General features: G+C 48.0%; 1 protein-coding gene across 1 annotated transcript in view; it reads left to right on the forward strand.

Moving 5' to 3' along the window:
• The window catches only part of Slc6a2 (solute carrier family 6 member 2), a 40,146-nt gene extending 16,188 nt beyond the window's left edge, over positions 1-23,958 (forward strand). The window contains exons 4-14 of the mRNA XM_075977909.1: positions 4,400-4,538; positions 11,293-11,427; positions 12,632-12,735; positions 13,872-13,996; positions 15,526-15,638; positions 16,761-16,889; positions 17,315-17,414; positions 18,347-18,447; positions 18,857-19,024; positions 19,698-19,769; positions 20,299-23,958. Of these exons, the coding sequence (XP_075834024.1) occupies positions 4,400-4,538; positions 11,293-11,427; positions 12,632-12,735; positions 13,872-13,996; positions 15,526-15,638; positions 16,761-16,889; positions 17,315-17,414; positions 18,347-18,447; positions 18,857-19,024; positions 19,698-19,769; positions 20,299-20,322 (1,210 nt within the window). The 3' untranslated portion in view covers positions 20,323-23,958. The remainder of the gene's footprint in view (positions 1-4,399; positions 4,539-11,292; positions 11,428-12,631; positions 12,736-13,871; positions 13,997-15,525; positions 15,639-16,760; positions 16,890-17,314; positions 17,415-18,346; positions 18,448-18,856; positions 19,025-19,697; positions 19,770-20,298) is intronic.
• Positions 23,959-24,677: the final 719 nt, after the last annotated feature.

The raw sequence follows: 24,677 nt of genomic DNA on the forward strand, positions 1-24,677 counted from the left end.
TACTTCTTTTTGGTCATATTCAGCCATTCTTTCCACTCCATCCTCCCGGCCCCCTTCCCCCCCTTTCTTCTCTTCCCTTCTCTCCTCTTTCCCTTCCACCTTTCATCATCTCTCTCTCTGGAAATAATAGACTATAAGTCACAGAACCACTTCCGGTCTGAGGATAGCAGGACTCAAACATTGGCCAGGCTGACAAATTGGGGTGGGAAATGTATTCTAGGATGCAGGAACAGAAGGTCCCAAGACCCTCCCTTAGGATCAGGGGAACATCTCAAGATGCAATTGCCAGGAGCAAAAGGCAGATGCAGCCGGCGAGGGAGGCATGAACTTGGCAGTGGTGCTGAAAGCTTCCTGATAGTGAACGGCTTCTATCTCCCATAGCTAGACTTCACCACTTGATGTGCATAACTTTCTGGGGAGTGGAGGAGGGGTAGTCACTGTCCTGTATGCTTGGCAGTGTCCTTGACCTCTGCTCAGTAGACACCAGCACCAGCCCTTCCCCTCCATGTATAGTATACGAGATCCAGACACAGGAAGTAGTTGTTTGTGACGAGGCTGGACCCATGTACGCGTGTGTCATCTCCCAGGAGTAGAGAGTGGATTTAGGAGAGCCTGTGTGACGCAGAGAGACCAGGATTGAGGGAACTACGCATATTCAATAGCAGAAGGGAGAGAATAAGGGGCCTGGTATGGGACAGGTTAGTGAGAACCAGAGTCAGGACTAGGAAGGGCCAGATACAGGGACTGTTGCAGGAGGGTGTGAGACATGGTGAGTTGTATGAAGCCAAAACAAGTGACCTGGGGATCCCAGAGACTGGCTAGTTGGGGGTAATGTTGGTCTTTGTGGGTCTCAGTCACTTACACAGCTTCCTTCCTCTGTTTCACAAATGCTCGTGTCTTTGTCTGCCACCTCTGCACCTGAATACCTGCTGCCAGCTCACCCTGCACTCCACTGGCTCCTAACAGTGTGCTCACACCCTGTGGAGCCTTGGGAACGCTCCTCCTCAGCTTTCTTTGCAGCCTAGCCCCAGATGCAGGGACGGCTATGGCTGCTCTTTGTGGAACATTTCCTGGGCCCAAGTATGGCTCACATTCTACAGTTGAATCCTCATGAGAGCCATCTGCTAAAGAGGAAGAAATCTCAGAGAAAGAGAGAGAGATTGAGAGAGAGAGAGAGAGAGAGAGAGAGAGAGAGAGAGAGAGAGAGAGAGATTTACCAGAGCCTATTTGCATTGCTCCTATCCTGGGATGGAGTTTCACGAATGCTCTCATTACCAGCGCCTAACAAACAGCCTAGAGCTACAGAGAACTTGGGGCTAGGCATGGGATCAGGTCAAACAAGATCCAGGAGAGCCCGGACAACTTCTGTGCCACATTCTTCTACTTCCTTTCATGTTCTTGCAAATACTAGACACCTGGTACGAATGAAAGAATTACTGGCTGAATGAACGCAGCACACAGCATTGTGTGGTCTTCTCACCTTCACAGGCCACTCACAGGTGTTAACTCCTCAGGGCCAGGCTGGAGGATCTCCAGGCTGGGAGCAGACACTCATCGGCACCCAATCAGATTTTTTGAGCTGGTCCAGTAAAGGTGGTTCAACTCCCCATTACTGTTACCTGTGTCTTCCTCTAAGCACCCAGGTTTCCAGGAGAGTTACAAGCCCACTTTCCCTTCCTCAAGTACGGAAAGCCAATTGTATTTTGCCAAGAAAGTAGACAGTTTCTGGAAGGCTCAGTTGGTCTAACAGAAGCCTGTCATTTGCATAGACCTCTGACTCAGTAGGTTCAATCTCCGGCTGCCAATCAAAGGCATTATTGCCCAAGTACCAACTCCCAGAGGTTCTGACTTAATTGGTTAAGAGTGAATAGAGAGCAGCAATCTCTTTATGATATAAAACATCCTTTAAAAGATTTATTTTTGTCTGTTCTAGTGGCTCATGGGAGACCAAAGCAGGAAGGTTGCCATGGGTTCCAGGCCAGCCTGGGCTACATAGTGAAACAGAATATCTAACAGCCACAAGAAAGAGAAAGGTTTATCTTGACCTTAGACAATTAATACTAATGTGTGAACTGAGAATCCTGTTCCCGAAGGGGAAACGTGCTCAGAGATGGGGCTGCATGCACAGCTGGTGCTTCTGGCTGGTTCTGAATTATATTCAAATTAAAACCCATATTTCATAATTCTCTTTAAGTGGAGGTGGAAGAAGAGAAAGAAAACTGGGGGGGGGGGAGAAGGATGAGAAAAGATTGGGGGGATGTAGAGGAGGAGGGGCAGGTAAGGCAGATATACATGTATACTTAAATATTAGATACATAGATAAACAGTTACAAATATTAGACAATTAACTATCTTTCAATCAAAGATGTTTAAGTTTTTGTCATCAGTGTGTCCTTTGGAATTAGTGTTTTATTCTAAGGAAGGATAGTGCGTGGACCTGCTGCTGGCTCATATCACTTCAATATTATTTATAACCAGCTTCTCTCAAAAACGGAACACAGATATTTGCAGAATGACACACAAGGAAGTGAAGACCCTCTGTGGGGACATGGGAGGTTGCAGTACAAAGGATCCAGAGAGCTGGGGCTTTACCCCAAGTTGAAGGAGGACTTAAGGAGAAGCAAAACCATGTTAGGGACTCACCTTTTTCTCCCTAGCTCTCCCTGGAGTGGTTCTGGGTTCTCATTTTCTGTTAAGGAGAAGCTAGACTGTTTGGGTTTAGCTATAAGAGTTGAGGACGTTTGTCTGTTTTGAACCTAAGCTGCCAGGCCTGGGCTGAGCCCTAATGATCCAGGAGTGATTTATCTGCCTCTCTTTCCCAGAAGACCTTTGTGCAGTGAACCTCTGTATCACACCGTGAGAGATGTGTCTATTCTGAACAGGTACAGACAGAAGTTTGTGGCTTGCCATTATCTCTGCGGTGATACAGAACAACACTTGTACGGAGACCGGGTTGTTAAAGTAATCTAAAGATGATCTAGAATATACAGAGGGACTGTGTAAGAAATATCCAACACAATGCCATTTTTATCTAAGGGCCTTGAGCAGTCCCAGATTTCAGTATCCATAAAAGGTCGTGCAATCAATTCCCCAGGGACAGCTATGCAGCCAGCCTGGGTGTCTCAAGTAGACACTCTTCTGGCCAATGAGTCAGCCATGGGAACTACAAGGGTTAAATATTTACGACAAGGGTTACTGGTGAACCCTTCTGGAGGAAGCGACATTGGAGCAGACTATACCAGCTGCCAGTCCACTATGGCCTTTGAGTGTGGCACTCAAAGGCAGGTAGATGGGGTCCATCCGGGGGGCCTCCTGCAGCTTCCTGACTACTCACAACATATGCCCCTCTTTTTTTGTGATTTCACACTTAAGGCTACTACCCATGTTGGATATAACTCTACCAAAGCCGGGACTGTATGTATGCAGTAGCTTCTCAAGTTTGTCTAGGGCCCAGATGAGCTAATCTGTAGTCAATCTTTCAAGAGGAAATGCTTGACATAGGTGCAGTCAAAGTCCTCTTTGCTTGACTTCCTAGGATGTGGAATTGTTGGTGAACCTCTGTACCATGTGGGACACCCCAGTTCCTGGAACCTGATCTACCATTTTATCCATTTGTCTTAATTGACCATATCACTGAGTGACTTTGGGTTCTAAATTAGCAAGTAGTCATTTTGCTGACTGCTCTGCTTTTCATTCCCTCACTGTCCATGGTATGTGGGGGTCTCGATGGCCTCAGAATGCTTATTCTTTGTTTTCAATTGCTTAAAAAAATGCGTTTTATTGAAGAATAACCTAGCACAAAGAAATGCATATCCCAAAGGGCCAGCTCAGTGACTGTCACAAACTGAATGTAACCGTGTGACCAGCACACAGCCCAGCAAGCAGGGTCCCTAGAAGTGCCCACAGATCCCTCCTTAGTTGGCAACATCACTTCCAACCAGAGTGACTTCTAACCATCTAGATTAATTTTCCATGTTTCACAGAACTTCATATGATTGGAGACAGACAGAAAATGCTCGTTTGATTGTCTGCCATTGCCGTAAGGTGTGAAAGGTTTGTCTCCATGGCTACAGATGCTGCATAGTATTCCACGCTCTGTCCATTCCACCAATGGCAAATTTTTGGTTGTTTTGTGTGTATGAACACTAATTCTACTAACGGTGGTTTTTACCACTTAGGGGTTGCTGTGTGTGTGAACACTGTTCTTTCTTTTATTGAGAACTGCTAGTTTAGAAAGGGAACAGTAAGTGGCACTTCAGCAGGCCATCCTGGGTGTAGGCCTTAGCTGCTCAGAACTGGCCCACACAATAGCTCTAGAGTTTGGGGGAGTGGCGGTTCCTGTCACCATCCCTAGGCGTTTGGTCGTCCTCCCTGACGCTGTCCTCTTTCCTGCCTACAGACGAGGCGTCCTTCACCTGCATGAGAGCAGTGGGATCCATGACATCGGCCTGCCCCAGTGGCAGCTGCTGCTCTGTCTGATGGTCGTCATCATCGTCTTGTATTTCAGCCTCTGGAAGGGCGTCAAGACGTCGGGAAAGGTGAAGTCTCTCTGCTTCTTCAGCTGGGAAGTTGGCCTTGGAAATATACATGTCTGGTTTTGTGTTCTCCGAGCTGCAACCATGTGGTTGGCGCAAATAGGGTGATCTAGGACCACAAGTTAGGGCGTACCCTCAGCTCTGCCACTATGTGGACAAATCTGCTACCTAAACCTGACTCTGCCAAGCAGCAAGGTAAAGGGGTGTAAGTAGATCAGACCTCCTCATATTTTCTCTTGAAAGCTTCCATAATAGCAGTGACCGGGGGCTTGGAGCATCACCTAAAGTCTGAGACCAAGGCTAAAGATCTTTGACCTTGCATATAAGCATCCCACTCAGAAAATTGAGAATTTGCTTTATTATAAAATCAATAAACCCATGCTGAATTTTTTGGAGAAAAATGTTTTGAAAGGTAATTAGATGTGTGTTTTGGTTCTAACTGTAGTTGGGCACCCCCAAGTGTCTAGATACTTTGGAGAAGAACACAGGTTAGCTAGGCAGTGAGGACAGCATTCTGAACTTGGATGATGCTGCCTCCTGTGGTCAGCTCTAAGGGATGGCGTGTATTTAGGGAATGGCTCCAAGTGATCCTCAGCTTGGGGAGAAACTTGAAGATAACAACCCTACTGGGACTCCATGTGGTCTAGAACTTGGCTGTAATTAAAGACAACAAAGTTAGGAGGTGTCCTTTCTAGTGTTTTATTTAGGTAGGGCATTGGAAGAAGCCACACCAAAATACAGTGAGCTAAAATAGTAAATATTTTATCATGTCTCACAGTTCTAGGAGTTGACTGGCTCAGGTAGATGGTTCTTCTTCTCTATGTAATGTTACCTGGGCCATGTCTGGAGACTTGACTGGGACATCCTGGTGGCTGGGCCTGGCTAGGAGCTGCAGTCAGAGCTGTCGGTCTGGTCAGAGGGTTCAGGATCATTTCCATGTAGATTTTCTGTTGTTTCCTGGACATTTTACATTATGACAACTGACTTCCCAGACACTCTCCAAGCAGGAGAGACCCCCACGTGCAGTAGCTCTTCCAGTCTCTGCATGAATCCTGCTTGCTCTTTGTCCCAGTGACAAAACCAGTCTAGGATCACTATCGTCCTGATGGGTGGTACATAGTAGGTCTCTGGTAAATGCTTAGAAATAGGTTGAAGGATGGGTGGGTAAGTTTAGGGGACTTTATTAAGCTCGACTTATTGAGCCTTTATGGGCACCTACTATGTGCTCTCCTAGATGCCAGGAGTAGCAGCACACAGATAGAAGACAGATTATTTCCTTAGTGGCTTTCATCAGTTTGTGTTCCTGATGGACTTGGGGTCAGCAGAGGTGTCCAGTATTTTCAGTCTCTATCCAAAGGTATCTGTGTGCAGCCTCCTTCAAATAAACACCTCTCATCACGAACTGCATTTAGATTATTATTAATTTTATCTTAGAATAATTTCATATTAGGTAGCCCAGCTGTATCTTGATAAAAATGTAAACTGTTATTAAGCCAGCTTATCAGGTAGCCATATTTGACAGGCAGATGTAGCCGCTTGTATGTTAACCTGTACTTTGACGAGGCGGGTAGTAGTTTTCCTACCAGGCACCATGTCTAAGATGCCACATTGGTGGACAACGGATGCTTTTCTCAGCCAAGAAAGTCTGCAAAACCACGGGGAAGGTGATATTTGTGCTGTACCTGTTAGGATAGGCATGGGCGGAAGTGAGGAGGAAGGAGACATTTCTCACCAGAAGAAACGGTGTGAGCAAAGTCACCAAGGTGTGGGAGCCCTAGACAAGCCTTGCTTGGGGTTCTCTGTGTGCACCTGGTACCAGGAACAGGCCTCACAGCCCATCCAGAGAGCTGCAGAAGATGGCTGTGGGGAGGGGGGTGGCATTAGAATTCTAATACAGCAACCCAAGCTGATTTCTCAAGGTCATGAGCAGACCATAAGCTGCCAGGAAGGAGACAGCAGGAGAAGGAATGGCTGAGCATGCTCAGTTCCTTTGGCCAAATGCACTTTCTGAGGTGAGGAGGAATGTTTCCCCAGGAAAGCACCCTCCATGTGGAAACCTGAAGAGGGGTGTGAGAGGCTCTGCAGGGTCAGCTGAAGCCAGGGTCCATTTGTCTACGTCCTCCGGAGTGCAGAAGTTGGAGTACACAGAAGCCCCAGGTGGTCCTCCGCGGAGGGTATTTCTGGACTTGGCCTCACTCGGGACATTCCAGTGACAGTGGCTTTAATTGTCTTTGTAAACTGACTGACGAGGACTCCAAGAGTATTGCTATGTCTTTCCAGAGCAGCACACTAGCTTTCCTTAGCCAGCCTCTGAGGGGCCTGGGATGAGTCAAACGTGCAAGTGGCAAAGGTTTGGAAAGATACCGACTGCTTGGCTCTTGGGAGGGTGGGAGCCTAGTCCGAACCAGGGAAAGGGGACACTCCAGACCACACACTCAGTGACAGCTGTGTCGGCCCAGGGAGTGCCTCAGAATAGAAGGAAGTCAGAGGGAGTCAGAAGCAGGGCTCACCTCCTCCTCTCCTGAGTTCCTGCCCACTCTGTTTGCACACTGCACTGAGGTTGAGACACTTCAGAGGCCTCTCTCTCTTCCAGGGACGAGATGAGATGGCAGAGCTGTCCAGGGCCAGCCAGTCATTACCCACCTCACTGCTGGCCTTTGGGCTGATTGAACAGTGGGAATATACAGACTGTGTTCTGAATTCTAGCAAGAGGTGGTGGAATTGGGAAGAGAGAGAAAGCCCGAAAAATTTAGGGGTTGAGTTTTAGAATATTTAATAGATGAAAAGCTTTTTTGTTTGCATTTTCATTTAGAGTCAAGTCCTACTTCTAGGCTTCTTCCCACTACTAAGTCAATAGACAGGCGGGTCTGGCTTACCTTTATGTCTTTACTAAGTCATGAACTGAGTGACTCAGGACAGAGTCATTTGCATATGATCCAGGCTTACACCATACTATGTGTAGTGTGCTGTTTTCTTAAGCAACATTAGTGTTATGCCATATCCTATACCTTCTTCTGTATAGGAAAATGATCTTGGAACTCAGTTCAAAGACCACAAATCCTAAATCTGGGAAATTTCACAGAGATACAGTGTAGATATTTACTTTATTATTTAATTCTTTTTTGTGTGCACATGTGTGTTTATATGTGTGTGGAGTGCACATATGTATTTGGGTGTGTGTGTCCATGTGCAGGCCAGAGGGAAGACTACAGATTGTCATTCCTGTGCACTGTTTGTTGTTGTTGTTGTGGTTACTATTTGTTTGTTTAAGAGAGGGTTTCTCACTGACCTGCAATTGTCAAGTAGGCTAGGCTAGCTTGGCCACAAACTGTAGGGAGTTTCCTCCCAGCAGTGTGGGTCCAGGGACATGCTGAGGTACCATTACTGAAAGTATGTAAGCCTTGCTATGTGTTTAGACATCAGGCCAAGAACGTTCTTGTTCAAGGTGAGGTCCATGGGCTATTAGCATTAATGTTACCCAGAAACTCATCAAAACTGGGAGCTCTTGCCCCACCCACACCAAAATAGAATCTCTTTAGGAAGGACCAGGAATCTTGAGCTTTACTATGGTGCCTCTCTGGGTATTCTTAGACCTGCAGTTGGAGAAGCTCTGTGGGTGTTACTCTCCAACACTGAGAATATAAATAACCACACCACGGGGAGGAAGCTCTGCCCTCTGAGGGTCTTCCTTTTATGAGCCACGGTTGTCTTTATTTTTATGCTCAGCCATTGGTTTGGAATTTGTTACTGTAGAACTTTATAAATTATCCACAGACGCATTTAAGGGGGTAAGAATTTATGTTTAAGCGTGGACAAGGTGGAACATGCCTTTAACCCCAGCATTCAGGGAACAGAGTCCGAGGTCAACCTGATCTATTACAGCAGGTTAGCCAGGGCTACCTAGTGAGACTCTGCCTCAAAACAAAAACAAACAAAACAAAAAGCAAAAATAGTAACAGCAGCAGCAACAGCAGCAGCAGCAACAACAACAAAAACCCCAAACCAAAAGCTACGCTTTAAGTGACAGAACAAAGAAAAAAGCGTTGCTCATTTTGTTCTTTATCTCATGTTTAAAATGAAGCCTGGGATGGAGATGACAGAGTTCAAAGGGCTCGTCCTTTTTAGGGGCACAGGGCACACATGGGTGCGAGGGAGCTGTCCTCCAGCTTTCGAAAAAGGTTCCAGATGGCTGAAAATGCGTTCGCCTCCAAAAGCTTTAACTCTGAACGTAAGGTCAAGGGGAAAAAGCAGCTCTTCCTTAATGCTTGACACTCTCACAGTGGGCTCCATGGTACCCTGATGCCTTCTTTGGGTAAACCAAATCCATGTGGAGCCTCACTCATGGCCAGCGCAGGACCACCTCCGTGCCTCATGGGAGACTTCTTGGAGTCAGAACATTGGGTGCTGTTTCCACAGGAGGAGTGTGGTCACACCCAGCCTGTAGGGTAGGACGACAGTGCAGCTGGGCCGCAGCTGTTGACAAGAGTCGTAGGAGACTGTTAGAATCAGGGTAGATGACGACTCTTCTTTGTTCCAACTGCCAAGGGTTGAGATCCGTTTGTCCCAGCTGGACAGACTGAGTCATCCGAGACCAATGCGAGGCCACCCAGATGCGGCGGCTTCGTGTTCAAGGGCATGTTTCTCTCCCTATTTGTTATCAAGTGTGCGCTCTGTATTTCTGCATCCACAGCCTCTCAAGGAACACAGAAGCCAAAGCCCACATTCTAAGACATTTATAGAACTGGGGAGCAACTACCTGGATGGTATCAAACAGGGGAACCTTCTCTGGTTCCCTCTGGAGCAGATGTGCCCACCAGTGATGGGTTTTCTCACCCATTCATTTTTCTCTTCCTTTCATTCTTTCTTTGACTGACTCTGTTGTTCACTAACCCTCTGGCTTATGATTCACCTGCTCTTGAGTCCATCCATCTCTCCACTCAACCATCTGCCCACTTAGCTACCCATCCTTTCATTTAACCAAAAAAAAAAAAAACAACCCAGCTCTATATCCATTCATTCCTTTTTTTGTTTTTTTCCGAGACAGGATTTCACTGTAGATCTGACTGTCCTGGAACTCGCTCTGTAGACCAGGCTGGCCTCGAACTCACAGAGATCCGCCTGCCTCTGCCTCCCGAGTGCTAGGATTAAAGGCGTGCGCCACCACCGCCCGGCTCATTCCATCTTTTACCTCAATCTTTCATCCTTTCATCTATATGACAGTTCATTCATTCACCTACCAAATATTTTAAGGACCCATACAGACCAGGAATAAGGGAATAAGGGAGATCAATTCCAGTTTCTTAACACAAGTGTGAAAAATGGGTGAGTTTGTCACCAATATATCAGTCTTTGCTTTGAGCCCATGTCTTTCTAGGCTGACAAAGAACGTTACCCCCAGTCATGTCTTCAGTCTTCCATGTTCTCTCTGGGGTCGTGTATGGACCCTTTAGGGGGCAGAGTGCTTGAGCTGTAAGGGGAACCCACCTGGTCCTTAAGCTATGTATTCGCTCACGCTCCAGCAGTGCCTTCCTTGGCTCTGACTACCTAGCCCTGGCTCACTGTTCTGTTTTGGGCCCAACTCCTCTGCCTAGAAAATGCGACAGCCCACAGCTGCCTCAAGAATGAAGACATTTAACCCTGGCTACACTTTCACATCAACCGAGAAAAAATACTAGAGTTGAGGCTGTACCTTAGGTCATTTGAACCAGAAATCCCAAGACTGGGACCTCTTCCACATTCTTGTATATAGCTTCCCTGGAGTACTGCAGTGTATAGCCAAGAGCATGAAGGATCAGAGAAGATGGCAAGCCTCTTAGTCACCTCTTTCTCTGTCCCTCCAAGCTAGGTAGGGATATCTGTTCTGATTCTAAAGGTAATCTCTTTCCTTTGTGTTTCTGCAAAGAGAGTTTGTCATCTGCTCCTACTGAGATGGAGTTTTTTTTTTTTCTATTTTCTGTCCAGTGATATATACCACACACTTGAAAGAATGCACCTAAATGTGGATAAAGAAAAAAGAAGCTAAGTGTTTTGCACACGTCTCTAATTCCAGCACTTGGTAGACTGAGACAGGAGGATCATGAGTTTGAGGGATTGTGGGCTACAAGTGAGCCAGTGTCACATAAAATCAAAGTGATATCTCTGTGGGGTTGTGCTTGCTTGATGTATGAAAGGCTCTGGGTTCTATCTTCTACGCTGAAAGAAATAAAAGCACATATACGAAAAAGAGAAAATGTTAAAGAGGAAGGAGAGATAGCAAAAGAAGGGCAGGAAAATGGAGAGAGAAAAGAGGGAGAAAGACTGGAAATTTTAAATAGCTTGCCTGTAAAGTTGAGAGCAACAACCAATCCCTCTAGTGTGACGGAAGCATAACTGACTGCCAGGGAAAGGGCGAGTGTGCTCAGTTCTGTACGAAGTAGACTAAAGAGGTCGGGAAAGACAGTTGTGGAAGAGGCATCAGGGGCTTTGAGAACCTAGTTCTTGCCCTTGGTGATTGTCTTTTCTGTCTGAGTCCTATTTTCTAAGTGACTGACAATGAGTTTTGAGTTTTTTCAGGGAGCCCTGCATCTGTTCATTGTTCTGTCTCCGGGGTCTGACCAAGGGACTGGCCCTGAGATGAAGATGGTGCCTCATACGCTAGGAGAAGGAAGCTGAGGGAGGGCATGTTTGGCCTCTGGGAAAAGACCCTGTGTCATGGCCTTAGTACATCCCCAGGTCACAGGCAGAGTGAGAGTCTCACAGCTGTTTTTCTGTTGTTCAGGTTGTGTGGATCACAGCTACCCTGCCTTACTTTGTGCTATTTGTGCTCCTGGTCCATGGTGTCACACTGCCTGGTGCCTCCAATGGTATCAATGCCTACCTGCACATCGACTTCTACCGCCTCAAAGAGGCCACGGTGAGTGCCCAGTGGTCACCTAGCATCGGGCTGGGTGGAGGGAGGCTTCTTATGGGCACATGATGGTGGGTGCAGTAACAGGATTAAGAGGGGGTACATTTCAGTATGTTTCTTTCTTAGACGAGTGTCCAGCCTACCACTATGCTATAGAGCAAAGACCAAGAAGCAACCTCTTTCTTGTGTAACTCTGAGAAAGAGGAACCTTGTGAAGCAGAACCGGCTTCCATGGGTTCTGCACCGGTCATGCTGCTCTCAGTCACTCAGATATGTAGATACTGAGTCCTTAGTGTCATTTCAGTGAGTGGCACTGCCTTCCCCCAGTGTAATGGGAGGTTGGGGAAATCCAGAAGAATACAAGGAGAGATGTGGCAAGGCAGCATCACTCTCAAATACCTTAGTTTAGGTCCACTGGATATCACATACATACAAAGACATGTATGTATGGATATTATATGTATATACATACATATACACACATGCATGTACATACATATAATATAATATTATATATATAACATACATATATTATATATTATATGTATATATAATATACATATATTACATATATTAAATGTGTATATAATATAAATACACACATTTAATATAATATACATATGTATATATAATACATACATATTAAATAATATACATATGTGTATATATGTATGTGTATATGTGTGTGTGTATATGTATGGCTAGCATGGATGCTGGAGAAGCGAGACTGACTAGAGCTAAACCATGACACAGAGATTGGAGAAGGACTCAAATCTTTAGTCCACCAGCTATATATACTTTTGTCACCAGGGAGAGGAGACTGGAAAGGAAACTCCGTTGTCTTCAAAGGCCCCCATTGGTGTGGTTACTAGTGTCTACAGCTTGAAGTGTAGGAGAAATCCTTATCTTCTCAAGATGTCATCTTCATAACTCCTGAGATGACCAGGACCCTTTGGTCTTGCCCTGACAGCCTAGAATTTGTAGTTTATCAACTTTTTTGAAAATGTGAGTGTTAAATGGCTTCACTGGGCTCCCCCAGGACGTGATTGCTCTGTTACCCAAGGCCAGGAGATGCTAGGGAGATTCCCGCCTGTTATTGTGCAGCCCATGTCTGCTTCAGACCACATTTGCTAGTCTCTGGCACTCTCAGGGAGTCAGTGCCCTTCTTCGGAAGCAGAGATGACAATGACTTTGTGTTCACTGGTTTCAGGTATGGATCGATGCCGCGACTCAGATATTTTTTTCCTTGGGGGCTGGATTTGGAGTCTTGATTGCATTTGCCAGTTACAATAAATTTGACAACAACTGTTACAGGTAAGCCCCCTTTTAGAGCTCGCCAATGCTTTGAATCCCGGGGTTGGTCCTTAGAGGAATGGAGAGGGGGCTTTATCTAGACAGGAAACCACCTGTCCTCTGTGGACCATCCTGGCCATTCTGGGAACCTCAAAGTGATCAGTCTATGGGGTCCGAGGAGCATATTTCACTAGATGACATCTCTTGGGAAAGTTGAGGCCAGCAGCTATGGGAGCCTTTGGGGAGGATTACTGGGACAGAGGACCATGACATGGCTTCCAGAGAAGATGGAGCTGCCTGACTCTGTCCATTAGGTACTCTGTGAGGCAGGGGCAGAATGAACAGGCTGGTGAAGGCTGGCTGGGTCAGAAGTTAGATGTCAGGGCAGATAGGGCACAGAAGAGACCACCTCCAGTTTGGATCAGTGAGCACTGAATGCCACCTCCTGCAGGACCTCAGAGGTGGGACAGATTTGGGCTCACCTCTCTCACCCTCTTTAACAATCAAGGTAGAATCACTTTCTTTGAGTCAAGAAAGAACAGGATGGGTGTGCCACCAGGAGAGATTTTAGAGAGGTCAGGAAGTGGGATGGCCATCCCCTTAGTAGGGTGCTGCCATTAAGAGTCTGGAGGTGAACTTGAGGCAAGCCGGGGAGGACAGTTGAGGTTACGGTAGGCAGGTGTGGTACAGATGGCCTGTGTCCTAAGGCGTGGCATGGACAAAGACAGAGAGGCTGTGTGTCAGAGGATCAGCGAGTTGCTTGTTTTATTGTTCCAAGAGTATATACTGGAAGTCATGATAAATAAGCCAAGAAGGAAGGGTGGATCATCTTAGCAACGCTCTGAAATGACAACACAAGGAGCTAGGAGACAGAGTAAGCCGCGGGGAGTTTACTTAAGGGGAGAAGAACTCTAAGCCCCAAGAGTCTACCCGTGCCTGTGGTTGGCTCTTGGCTTCCACACTGCTGTAGCAGGCACTAACCTAGCGGTGGTGAGGCACTGGGGTCCATGTGACAGCAGGGCAATGGAAAGAAGGGGTGGCCTTTGAGACTGGGTGTGACTGAAGATTCCACAGGTGGCCAGCGGTTCGTGAGCCGAGTGGGGGTGGAGTCAGGGGGACCTGCATTGCCAATAGCAGCCTCTCTCTCTCTCTGCCAGGGATGCCCTGCTGACCAGCACCATCAACTGTGTTACCAGTTTTATTTCCGGGTTTGCCATCTTCTCCATCCTTGGTTACATGGCCCATGAACATAAGGTCAAGATTGAGGATGTTGCCACTGAAGGTAGGTGGCCAGACCCCTTGTCTCCAGCTAAAGAAAAACGGACCGAGTTAAATCCTAGTGCCTCTAAGATTGGAGGCCCGTGAGGGCTGGCGGTGGAGGTTTTTGGATGTCCATCTGTTGGCCTTTCCCTTGAGGCTATCATGAGCATTCCTGACAACTGTGGCCCCTAAGTATATAACAAAACTTTCCTCTTAACAGCCTAAGAGGAGCAGATTTTGGGTTGCCCCTTCTGCACCAGTCTCTGAGCTAATTAACTAATAACCAGTACCAAATCTGTTTCAGTCCTTAAGTCCTCATAGCGCTGGGTCTGCGGGAGGCAGCATAAGGTGCTCATACTGGGCGATTTATGCACAAAAGATCTTTAGTTGGCTTACCCCTCTGGAAGCCCAGAGCGTCGAGATTGGTTGTCCAGTAGACTTCTAGTGCAGGTCATACACTGTTCATCTTATTATAGAGAAGACGAAGTAGAAATGCCTGTGTGTCAAAAGAGCCACGCTTGTAGGACAGCCTTGATTTATAACAACCCTCTCCATGAGATTCCCCAACTCTTAGAGAGGAAGACCTCCTGGAAAATGGGTTAGTCTCACTAACATCTAACTGTAGCTTCAAGGTTCTTAGCCTTTTCACAGTAGTATATAGGGGAGCAAGCCTGAGCATGCATTTCAGTGGGGCCAACTATGTTCCAGACATCCCAGCGTACCTCCACTGAGCTCTCACAAAGCTGCAAGGCAAGGGTCAGGAGATTCTCTTTGAAGATGAGTGATTTGAGATTTAAGTTCAGTATGGGCTACTGAGCAGTGGCACAGCATTTGGCCCTTGTCAGAATCTCTGGCCTTCTCTATGGCCTTCTGTGTTCTTCAGGCTGCAGGGAGGTTGAGACAAGGGAAGGGCAGCCTTGGATGGACTCTGAGGATCATGAGTTTCTGTAAATCAGAGGAGAATCCCACAGAGTAGAAAGTGGATTTATCACACGTGGCTCGTAGCTATTCAGGCAAGCTTCTGCTCTCTCTGCCTGGTTGTTCCATGCACGGGCTGTGTTCATCTGCTTTGTATCACTATGGACAAAACACACAAGAGAACTGACTTATGCAGAGGATGGGGTTTGTTGACTTGCAGTTTTGTGACGACTTGGTATTCTTACTTTGGGGCCTGTGTTGGGCCCACATAGTGGAACAACCTTTTCACCTAATGGCCAAGGCGCAAAAGGGATAGAGAGAAGAGGAGCTTGGGTCTCCACATCTCCTACAAAGGGGTCTTCTCAATAAATGGAAGACTACATTGTCTTGAAGTTCCCACGACTTGGAAACTGCACCAACTGGGAATCAAGGCTTCGACACAGGGCCTCTTGGGGGACATTACAGATCTCAACAATAGCACAATAATGCTGTGGCTCCATCTCCTGTAATCAGTTCCTGAGTCTGCTGCCCACACATGCCTGACCAAGGGTCCTGAGGATGCCTGGGGCTCCCCTGCCCTGTGCAGCCCCAACTGAACATCCATCACTGATCAGGCCCTAATATTTCTTACAGGAGCTGGCCTTGTGTTTGTCCTGTATCCAGAAGCCATCTCCACTCTGTCAGGATCCACGTTCTGGGCTGTCCTGTTCTTCTTGATGCTTCTGGCTCTGGGTCTGGACAGCTCAGTGAGTTCACCTCTCAGAACACCCTTCTCCACCACTGTAATCCATACCAGTCCTCAGCTTGTGGGGCTACTGCGGTCTGGGGTCTGTTTCCAAGGGTCCTATTTTAATCCGGACAATGAAGTGAGCCTTCCTTCAAAATGATAGCCTAGGTCAAAGCCAGAAACCTACAGGAACTCCGGTTGTACTGGGCCTCAGACAAGCCAGCCTAACACTCTGCTTCTGTGGACGGGGAGCCAGAAGTCAGAAAGGACATGAATAGAATGTTCTGTGACCTAGAGCTCTCCCATTCATTATATTTTATTACTGACATCCAACCCAAACATTTCGGACCCTATTATTACTAGATTCCTGGTTTTTTTATTATTATTTAGTTATGTGCAAAATTAAGTTCCTGCCATCTTTTTGTGTCTGCTTCCACCCCTCATTCTCCCATGCCTAGGGGAGGGGCTGGCCAGGCCAGCAGATCTCGCTGTCTTTGGGTTTACTTGATGGGTCTGCCAGAGCAGTGTGGTGGAGAGTTCTGAGGCCGATTCCAGACCCCAGATTGAGGTTGATTAACAATGTCTGCTAAGAGCAGTGGAGAGGAACAAGGGACATGTGTGATTATCGTCTGTCACAGCCGTGGCTCATGAGGCATAGACTCAGAGTCCATACTTAAAGTGACCACGTTGCTTGGTGTTTAGAAAAGCAGTAAGGATGGGAGAGTGTAGAAGGAGAGGGGAGGGGAGAAAACTATGTAGCTCAATAAAAACAATAATAAAAAAAAAGGCGGTAAGGAACCCTTGCCATATACTATGCTATGAAACTCCCATACTGGAAAGGTTTTATTTGCACATAAATGTATCATCTGGGCAATATATCCATCCCTTGGTTCTCTATGTCTCATCAGTATCCACTCAGGCTGAGTGAGTCAGGGGCTAGGGACCCATTGTGGAAGCAGGCAAGAGTTAACTCATCCCATATAACTTGAGCGTGGTTGAGATTGGGGCAGAAAAGAGGGAAAGGATGCTTGGGGGGAGGAAGGCAAGGCCTGCCAGTTTCCAGAGAGCCTGATGTATCCGAGGCTGATCCCGACCTACAGGAAGCCTTTCACTCCTGCCCCTCCCTCCTGCTTCTCCACAGATGGGAGGCATGGAAGCAGTCATCACAGGGCTGGCGGACGACTTCCAGGTCCTGAAGCGACACCGGAAACTCTTCACCTTTGGTGTCACCATAGGTACCTTCCTTCTGGCCATGTTTTGCATAACCAAGGTGAGTCTGGGCGTGGGACCATCTGGGTCTTCCTATGTCCTCAGCTTTGTTACTGGGCTGGGCTGGGTGGGGGCTGAGCACAGGGGTTCTACTATCCTGAACCTTATGTTCTAACACGGTTGCCTCCCGCTACATCTGGGGCTGATGGCTTCCAGGCACTTTTATTTACTACAGATTGACCTGGGGCCTGCAAAGGTCCCCTGGAAGCTTACTGTGCTGTTTATCAGTCATGAGTCTTTAAGCCAGCAGCTCCTAGAGCCCTTAGTTAGAATGCAAACCCATTTAGTCACAGCCCTGACACCTGTGTTTGTAAAACGGGCTCTGAGCATGTGGGAATGGGGACAGGTAGGATTTATGAGCTAGGAAGGACAGTCGGTGATTGTTTATAACAGGAATGGCTCAAGCCCTTTTTCTCTGTGCCCCAGGGAGGGATTTATGTCCTGACTCTGCTGGATACCTTCGCGGCAGGCACCTCCATTCTGTTTGCTGTGCTTATGGAAGCTATCGGAGTTTCCTGGTTTTATGGTAAGTGAGGATGACCCAAGCCTTTGTCCTCAGAGCTTCTGGAGTCTGTCTACCTGGAGAAGGAAAAGGGCTTTTCATGTCCAGGACAGACACCCAGATCTCCAGAAGGGAGCAGCTCATGTAATAGGTATTAAGTCTCTTCAGTCCTTAGCTCGCTGAGGCTGCAAGGCCTGGGAGAGAGCCGGGGCCAGCATCTGAAAGAGAACCAGTCGTGAGCTGCAGACCACTGTCACCAAGCCTGACAGGGCAGTTATCAGGCTGAGCAAACAAAACAGGATGCCCAGTTAGTTAACCTTGAACTTCAGATAAATGATGAATGCACGTTTTTAGATAAGCATGACCCAAATCCTGCATAGAATCTCCGGATACTGATTTTTTTCATTACGGGTCTGAAATTCAAACTTAAATAGATTCTCTGTATTTTGTTCCCTGAACTCTTCGGGAGCTGGACTGTGATATCAATTGTCAAATGTGTCACAATTGTTCACTTCCCCTTATGTGACAGTAGTAGGTTAACCCTGTTCTTATTCTTTCTGGAAGAGGTTGCAGTGTGAGCGTCCAATGGTCTCTTTTAGATTATGGTTGAGGGATGTCATGTGTGGAAAGACTGACTGTTTTCACAGGAAGGGGACAGAGCCAGCCTGGGGTCAAGGTACCTGGCTCCTCAGCCTAGGTCAAGTCCTCCTTCTCTGAGCTCTGGCTTCCCTCTTGTAAGATGATCAGAGTGATACCTGAAAGGGAATTCTGTCCCAGAATTTGTCCTGTCTCGTGTTTGCCATTAGCAAGGTGCCCATCAGGTCTCCTGCATTCCAAGGTGTCAGTCTCTTGTCACCTGCCCTACCCTCTGCCAGAACGCCGTGTAATGGCTTCAGGGGAGGCCCCGGTTCTACATCTGTGGCTCTCGGTGACAGGCTTGCCCTCTGTGCCCACAGGTGTGGACAGGTTCAGCAATGACATCCAACAGATGATGGGCTTTAAGCCAGGCCTGTACTGGAGACTGTGTTGGAAGTTCGTCAGCCCTGCCTTCCTCCTGGTGGGTAGGGTGTGGCTGGGGTACCTGTAGAAGGGTTGCTGAGTCCAGGTTGGGGGTGGGGTGGGCAAATTTATTCCCTAGGGGAGGAGGTTCTGGAATCTAGAAGCTGGGTCACGTGGGCAGGACTCCTTAGTAGGGGTGGGGGATAATCTGCCTTAGTGAGTCATCAGCCAGGAACACCCCCCCACATGCTGTTGCGCTGGCTCCAAAGTCACTTTTGTTTCTTCTTTGTTTTCTTTTTCTATTGTCTTTGCCATCTTGAATCTTTGCTATCGCTCGCCTCTTGGTTGCTTCTTTCCCATTCCTCCTATGTTCATCTCATTTTGTTTCTATCCCTTCTACTCTTTTCTCTCTTTCCTCTGTTTCTCCCGCATCCATATTCCCCCCCCGCCCCCATCCTTCCCTCCAGTTTGTCGTGGTGGTCAGTATCATCAACTTCAAGCCACTCACCTATGACGACTACGTCTATCCTCCCTGGGCCAACTGGGTCGGGTGGGGCATTGCCCTCTCATCCATGATCCTGGTACCCGCCTATGTCATCTACAAGTTCTTCAGCATTCGAGGCTCCCTTTGGGAGGTGAGCTCTGGGATGGCTACTGTGGGATGAGGGGGGGGAGTGGCGTGCTTGTTGGGGTGAGGGAGATAAGAGAATACTTAGGGTCGGCATACTCACCTCATTTACCGAGTGGTGATCTATCCTGAGCCTCAGTTTCCACATCTGTAACCCGAGAATAATACTGTGTACCTTGGAAGAGAAAGACACTTGGATGCTAAATAAAGAATCTGGCCCATGGGAGGTGCTGCTGGTCAGGGCTATGGCTGTTTCAGCCGCTCCCAGGAGAAGGCAAAGCTCAGCTATGCCTGTCCCCTTTTAACGTGTGTTATGTCCCCAGATATCCCATCTCTCCTTGTCTGAACCCACTGCCATTTTTCTAATTATAATAATATGGTGAGCCTAAACCAGGGCTTTCTGAAATGATTCCTTTTCCTTTACACATATGCATCACACACATACACACACACACGCACGCACGCACGCACGCACGCACGCACGCACGCATACATGTAACAGAAATACCTTTTATTCTGAAGTTACATCATAACTTTTATTTTGCCGCACAAACTAGTGGTGGTAGTCTTTCCAAGAGTTCTTACTTTGTAAGGCAAAGACCTCACATCTGAGTTCTTTGATCACATCTGAGATTGAGGTTCGGTCCACTAAGACTCACCCCTGTTCCCCTTCTTCACAGAGAGTGGCCTACGGCATCACGCCGGAGAATGAGCACCACCTGGTGGCCCAGAGAGACGTGAGGCAGTTCCAGGTAGGTGAGAACTGACCTGAGGGGTGGCCGGGCAGGGCAGGGTGGGTTCTGGTTGTTCTCCGTGGAGTGCCCAAGCAGGATCACAGCTGGGAAGAGCTGAGTGTTTGGATAGCTCCCGCCTAGGGGCTAAGGTGGTGGGTGCCCAGTCAGCCAGCTGAGGCTGCTGCTTCCTAGTCCTGGGATACCTGTGCTGGGATGTTCCCGTTCTAGACTACCTCTGAGTCGTCACATTAGCGTCACCAAACTAAGCTGAGCATTTTCTAATCTTGAAGGCACAGCTTCAGGGCATTAATTAAAGCTTCTGGCCCCATGGATGTGGGTGGTGCCTGCTGAGCCCCCTCTTTTGGGGGGGGGTCATTTGCATCCAGTCTCAGGACCAGCTAAGGACGATGTTCTGGGTTTGTGCTGGGAAGGAGGCTGTTTGTTTTGTCTTCTCTTTGCTTCTTGTTGCTCCAACCAGCTGGCCCCTGTCCCCCAAGTCCCCGCTAGCTGTCTTCAACCATATTGGTCCTGATGTCTATCATTGCAGCTGCGGCACTGGCTGGCTATCTGAGCCTGACCCCTACGAGGAGGAACCCATGGGTCAACATCCGGGTCCAGGGCATCTTCTTCACCCTCGTGTGGATGCCGCCGTGGGATTCCTCTCCGGGAAGAACCCTTCCCATCCCTCTTGTTTCCCCAGTTACCAATGATTCTGTGACTCTGGTTTTGTTCACCTTCTGTTCATCGGGCCTGGAGGCAGCGAGTGTGGAGAACTCTAGTTAGCCTCGAGGAGGAGGATGAGAGGAGGAATGGGGCGTGGCTTCTGGAACTCTGGCTGGAGGGCAATCGCAGTGTAGCCTGAGCTGAAGTCCACGGCTCTGGCAGAACCCCTTCCTGAATTTGTACTTCAGATCATAGAAGAAACCTTCGGTTCATCGAGAGCAAGAGAAGATTGGCTTTTGGCTAGATACCAAAAGCCCAACCAAAACCTGATGGGGTTTGTGTGGGAGCCAAGGTTACCCCCCTCTTTCCACCTAGCACCACTCTGGTTTCTGAGCCTCTGTGTGGGAGCTGGGTTTATTTGGCACCTAAAATGTGACTGGTCATGCAGGGCTTTTCAGCAGAAACCGTTACCTAGCTAATCTGAGGTTGGTTTAGGTATATTCCAGAATATTACTCTAGTTTCTGCTGTTTGGATCGTCCCAAACTGTGACGTGACGGGAAGGATGTAGCCGGACCACCAATGAGGAAGTCACCAAGTGAGATACTCCAGAAAGGTGGTAGGGGCAGCTAGATGAATCACCCTTGACAAGGCCACACACTGGTCATGCTCTGTGTGACACATGGATGATTCCAGAGACTTTCCTGGGGATTGAGGCATAGCAGATATCTCTGTCCTGTGGGGTTAGGTGGGTGCCTGAGGACAGCCTGATAGGTGGCCATGGTTCTTTATGGTCCACAGACACTTCCTAAGCCTCCTCCTGGAAACCCAGCAGGCAGGAAGAGGTCCTGAGCAGGGGGAATCTATTGGCTTTGAAAAGGACATGTTTCTTCATTGACTAGAGTTGGCACCTGAGGGGCACGATGGGACCTACCACATCACAGCACAGCTCCTCATGTTCTGGGAGGATAGTCTGCCCGGAAAGGACAGGTTGGTGGGGGTCAGGAAATTTCTAGGTTCACTTAGTGCCCTCTGGTGGTTAGTTCTGGTTCATTGTGGGGAAAGGATGGCTTGATAAATCCATGGCATTTCTTCGGGACTTGTGTTTATGGTTTGAGTCTCCTATGCCCCTATTTGAAATTTAGAACCATAGCTTGCCATTGTGATAGTGTTATTCCGTGCTGCAGGTGTGTGTGTGTGTGTGTGTGTGTGTGTGTGTGTGTGTGTGTGTGTGCGTGCGTGTGTTGAAAAGGAAAGACGAAGTCACTGAGCTCACTGGGGTCGTACATGTAGGAGGCACACGGAAAAACTAGCATGTCCCAATGGAGTATGCAAGAGGTCAGGTGAGGCCAACGGGGGATGGGAAGATGTTTTACTCTGAAGACACAATATTCTGTGCTGAGTCAGGGTCCTTGAGTCATTCCTTAGAGGAAATCCAAGGACTTTGGATTCTCCCATGTTAGAAGGCAGGCTCAGCTCAAGACTCAGCCCCAGTGGCAAATGTCTTGGAGCGCTGGAGAGGGGGAGGGTCTCCCATGCGCCTGAGTTATAGGTGCAAGTCAGAGCCCGGTGAGCAGATAATCTCAACGTCTCTGAGGAGTAGCAATTCCTTTCCACGTGTTACCTTTAAAGACATTTTATCATCATTTAAACAAAACACTTTCGCCCACACTGCCTCCCCGCTGGCCCATGGGAATGAGAAAACAGAGTCTGTCTTGCTCAAGGTATCAACTCCCGAGGGACCAGGGTGGACCCTCTATTCCCATCCTGTCTTCACAGCCCAGTGCACCAGGAAACTCCCTGTTCACCCCACCCTGGGCTGTCCCCAAACACAGAGTACACAGAGTCCCTACTAAGGAGGGAAAGGGGCAGAAGAACGGTACTCATCTTGCCCTCCTGGCTCCCTGAGAGCTATTGTCCTTTTCTTTGATGCCATTTGTCAGTCTTTAAACAGGGGCCCCAAGAAGCGAGTCCACCTTAGCTGTCACAAGTGCGCACACTCAGAAAGCTGGGGTGCCTGAAGTCAGCCTTGGCCCGCCATCCTCTCATTGCCGTCGGCATGGTCCCTCCTCCTGCAGACATTGTCCCTGGGGTGAAGTTGAGATGTGGTGCTAGCTGAATGAACCCCAAACTAAAGCACAGGTGCTGTTCTGTGGCAAAGCTGGCTCGTGAGACTGGGACAAAGGGTTCTTGGTTCCAAGCCCAGGTGCTCTGATGGGGGAAGTAGAGTGGAGCACCCTGAAAGCCCCTGGAGGTTCTCATGGAGGTGCTAGGAGGTCACTGCACCCACCTTTCCACTTAACAGATGGGGGTTGATGCTTTATCATAAGTAATGCTTGGTTTCTTTTTTGTGACTTTTTTTTAAATAGTGGGGTTCACCCAGGACCACTGTGCTCCTGAGTACTGTATATGACCCTTGACACTTTTTATATTTCATCGTATTTTTAGGGAATTACTTTCTACGAGCCGTGAGATGTTTGTTTAAGAACATTGATGTTATTTAACCTCTTTCTGTCAGTCTTCACTCCAGAGTCAAGTGAGACGGTGGAGAAAAGGGGAAGGGGATACCAACTCACCCCAGATACCCCGCTCAGCAAAGGACCCTACACTGCCTTAATTTTCAGAGGGTGCTCCTGCCCATGCAGGAGGCAGTCCCGTGCCATACAATCATCCAGTCTAGACTTTCTAGATCTGGCAATGTAAGACTGACATGTTCTTACCAAAGAAGTCATTTCTGCCCCATGAAGCTCACTACATACGTTCGTTTATTTATTTTGAGAACAACAGAGGGGAAGTGATCAGAGTGGGTGTTTGGTGTGGCAGAAGCAGCACAGCATGTAGAGTTGATAACCATGGGTCTGCAGCGAGTTTGCTGTGGCTTGAGAGAGAAGCTTGATGTCTTTGGGTCGCAGGGGGGGGGGGTTGTCTGAAGATTAGGAACTTGATCAGGTGACCAATTGAAGGACACATTCTATTAAAAGCGTAAACAACAATGAAGCACAAAAACACGCTTGTGCTGAAGTTACAATGGAGAAAGCGTGTCACTTACGGCAGAAGCTTCCCAAAGTGACCCCATAACTGACCATCTATTGGGCTTAGAAACAGAGAATTCTGGCCTACAGAGCTTTGATATTTCTTTATGTCTGGTAGCTCCTCTTTCTAGGATATTTTTTTTCTGATAATGCCAGAAAGACTTGGTATCTGAAAAGAAGTCGAGTCCAGGCCTGTCAATCTGACACTTGGGTGGTATTGAGAAGGCAAAGGGTATCGCTCTTCTCTGTGTTTGCAAGTCTGGGTACCCACAGCTCTGGCCAGAGGCAGCGCACTTGGCCCTGGCTGGTGAATGTGAAGTCGTGGGGTTCCTGTCCTTGTCCCACTGTGTCTACTTCTGTGTAAATAGGATTGTTTCCATCGCATCTTCTCCACGTCACGGACTGTTCAATATCAGGCACAATTCTGCTCCTGCTTTGGGTTTATTTTGAATGTTGTTCTCTTCATGGAAAAAAATAAGTGTACAGTATAATAAAGGACATTGCCTGTGCTGTGCTTTCTGTCTGGTTGTGGGGTATTAAGTGCTGTTCCGTGTGTGTGGAAGCCGTGAGTGATACAGGGCAGGTGATGCCGTCTTTGATGAGCCAACAACTAGTAAAGAAGAGATTCTGGATGCAGGAGCCCACCTTTTGTCAGGATGCTCTGAGAATCCATGGAAGAGACAGGAACAGAGGGGGTTGAGTGTGTAATGTTTGTTCAAAGACTGTTTCTCATCTCCTCCCCTCCTCTCCTCTCCTTCCCTCCTCTCCTCTCCTCCCCCTCCCCTCTCCTCTTCCCCTCTCCTCCCCTCTCCTTTTCTTCTCTCCTCCCTCCCCTCTCCTCTCTTCTCTTCCCCTCCCCACTCCTCTCCTCCCTTCCCTTCTCCTCTCCTCTCCTCCTCTCCCCTCCCATTTGCTCTGCTCTCCTCCCCTCCCTTCCCTTCTCCTCTCTTCTCCTCTCCTCCCTTCTCTCTCCTCTTCTCCTCTCCTCCCCTCCTCTTCCCTTTTCTCTTCTCCTCTCTTCTCCTCTCCTCCCCTCCCTCTCCTCTTCTCCTCTCCTCCCTGTTTTAGTCCTTTCCTTCTATTTTATGCTCTGTTCTCTGGTACTTGGAATCAAACTCAAGTCCCAGAGTGCACTGAGCACACTCTCCCCTGCTGAGTTACACCCCTGGCCAAGCACACGTTTTTGTTTAAATGCAAAGTAGACGCCATGGGACAACATGCCTGGTGTCTAAT

The sequence above is a fragment of the Microtus pennsylvanicus genome, chromosome 6 (assembly GCF_037038515.1).
Source record: "Microtus pennsylvanicus isolate mMicPen1 chromosome 6, mMicPen1.hap1, whole genome shotgun sequence".
NCBI classification, from domain to species: domain Eukaryota; kingdom Metazoa; phylum Chordata; class Mammalia; order Rodentia; family Cricetidae; genus Microtus; species Microtus pennsylvanicus.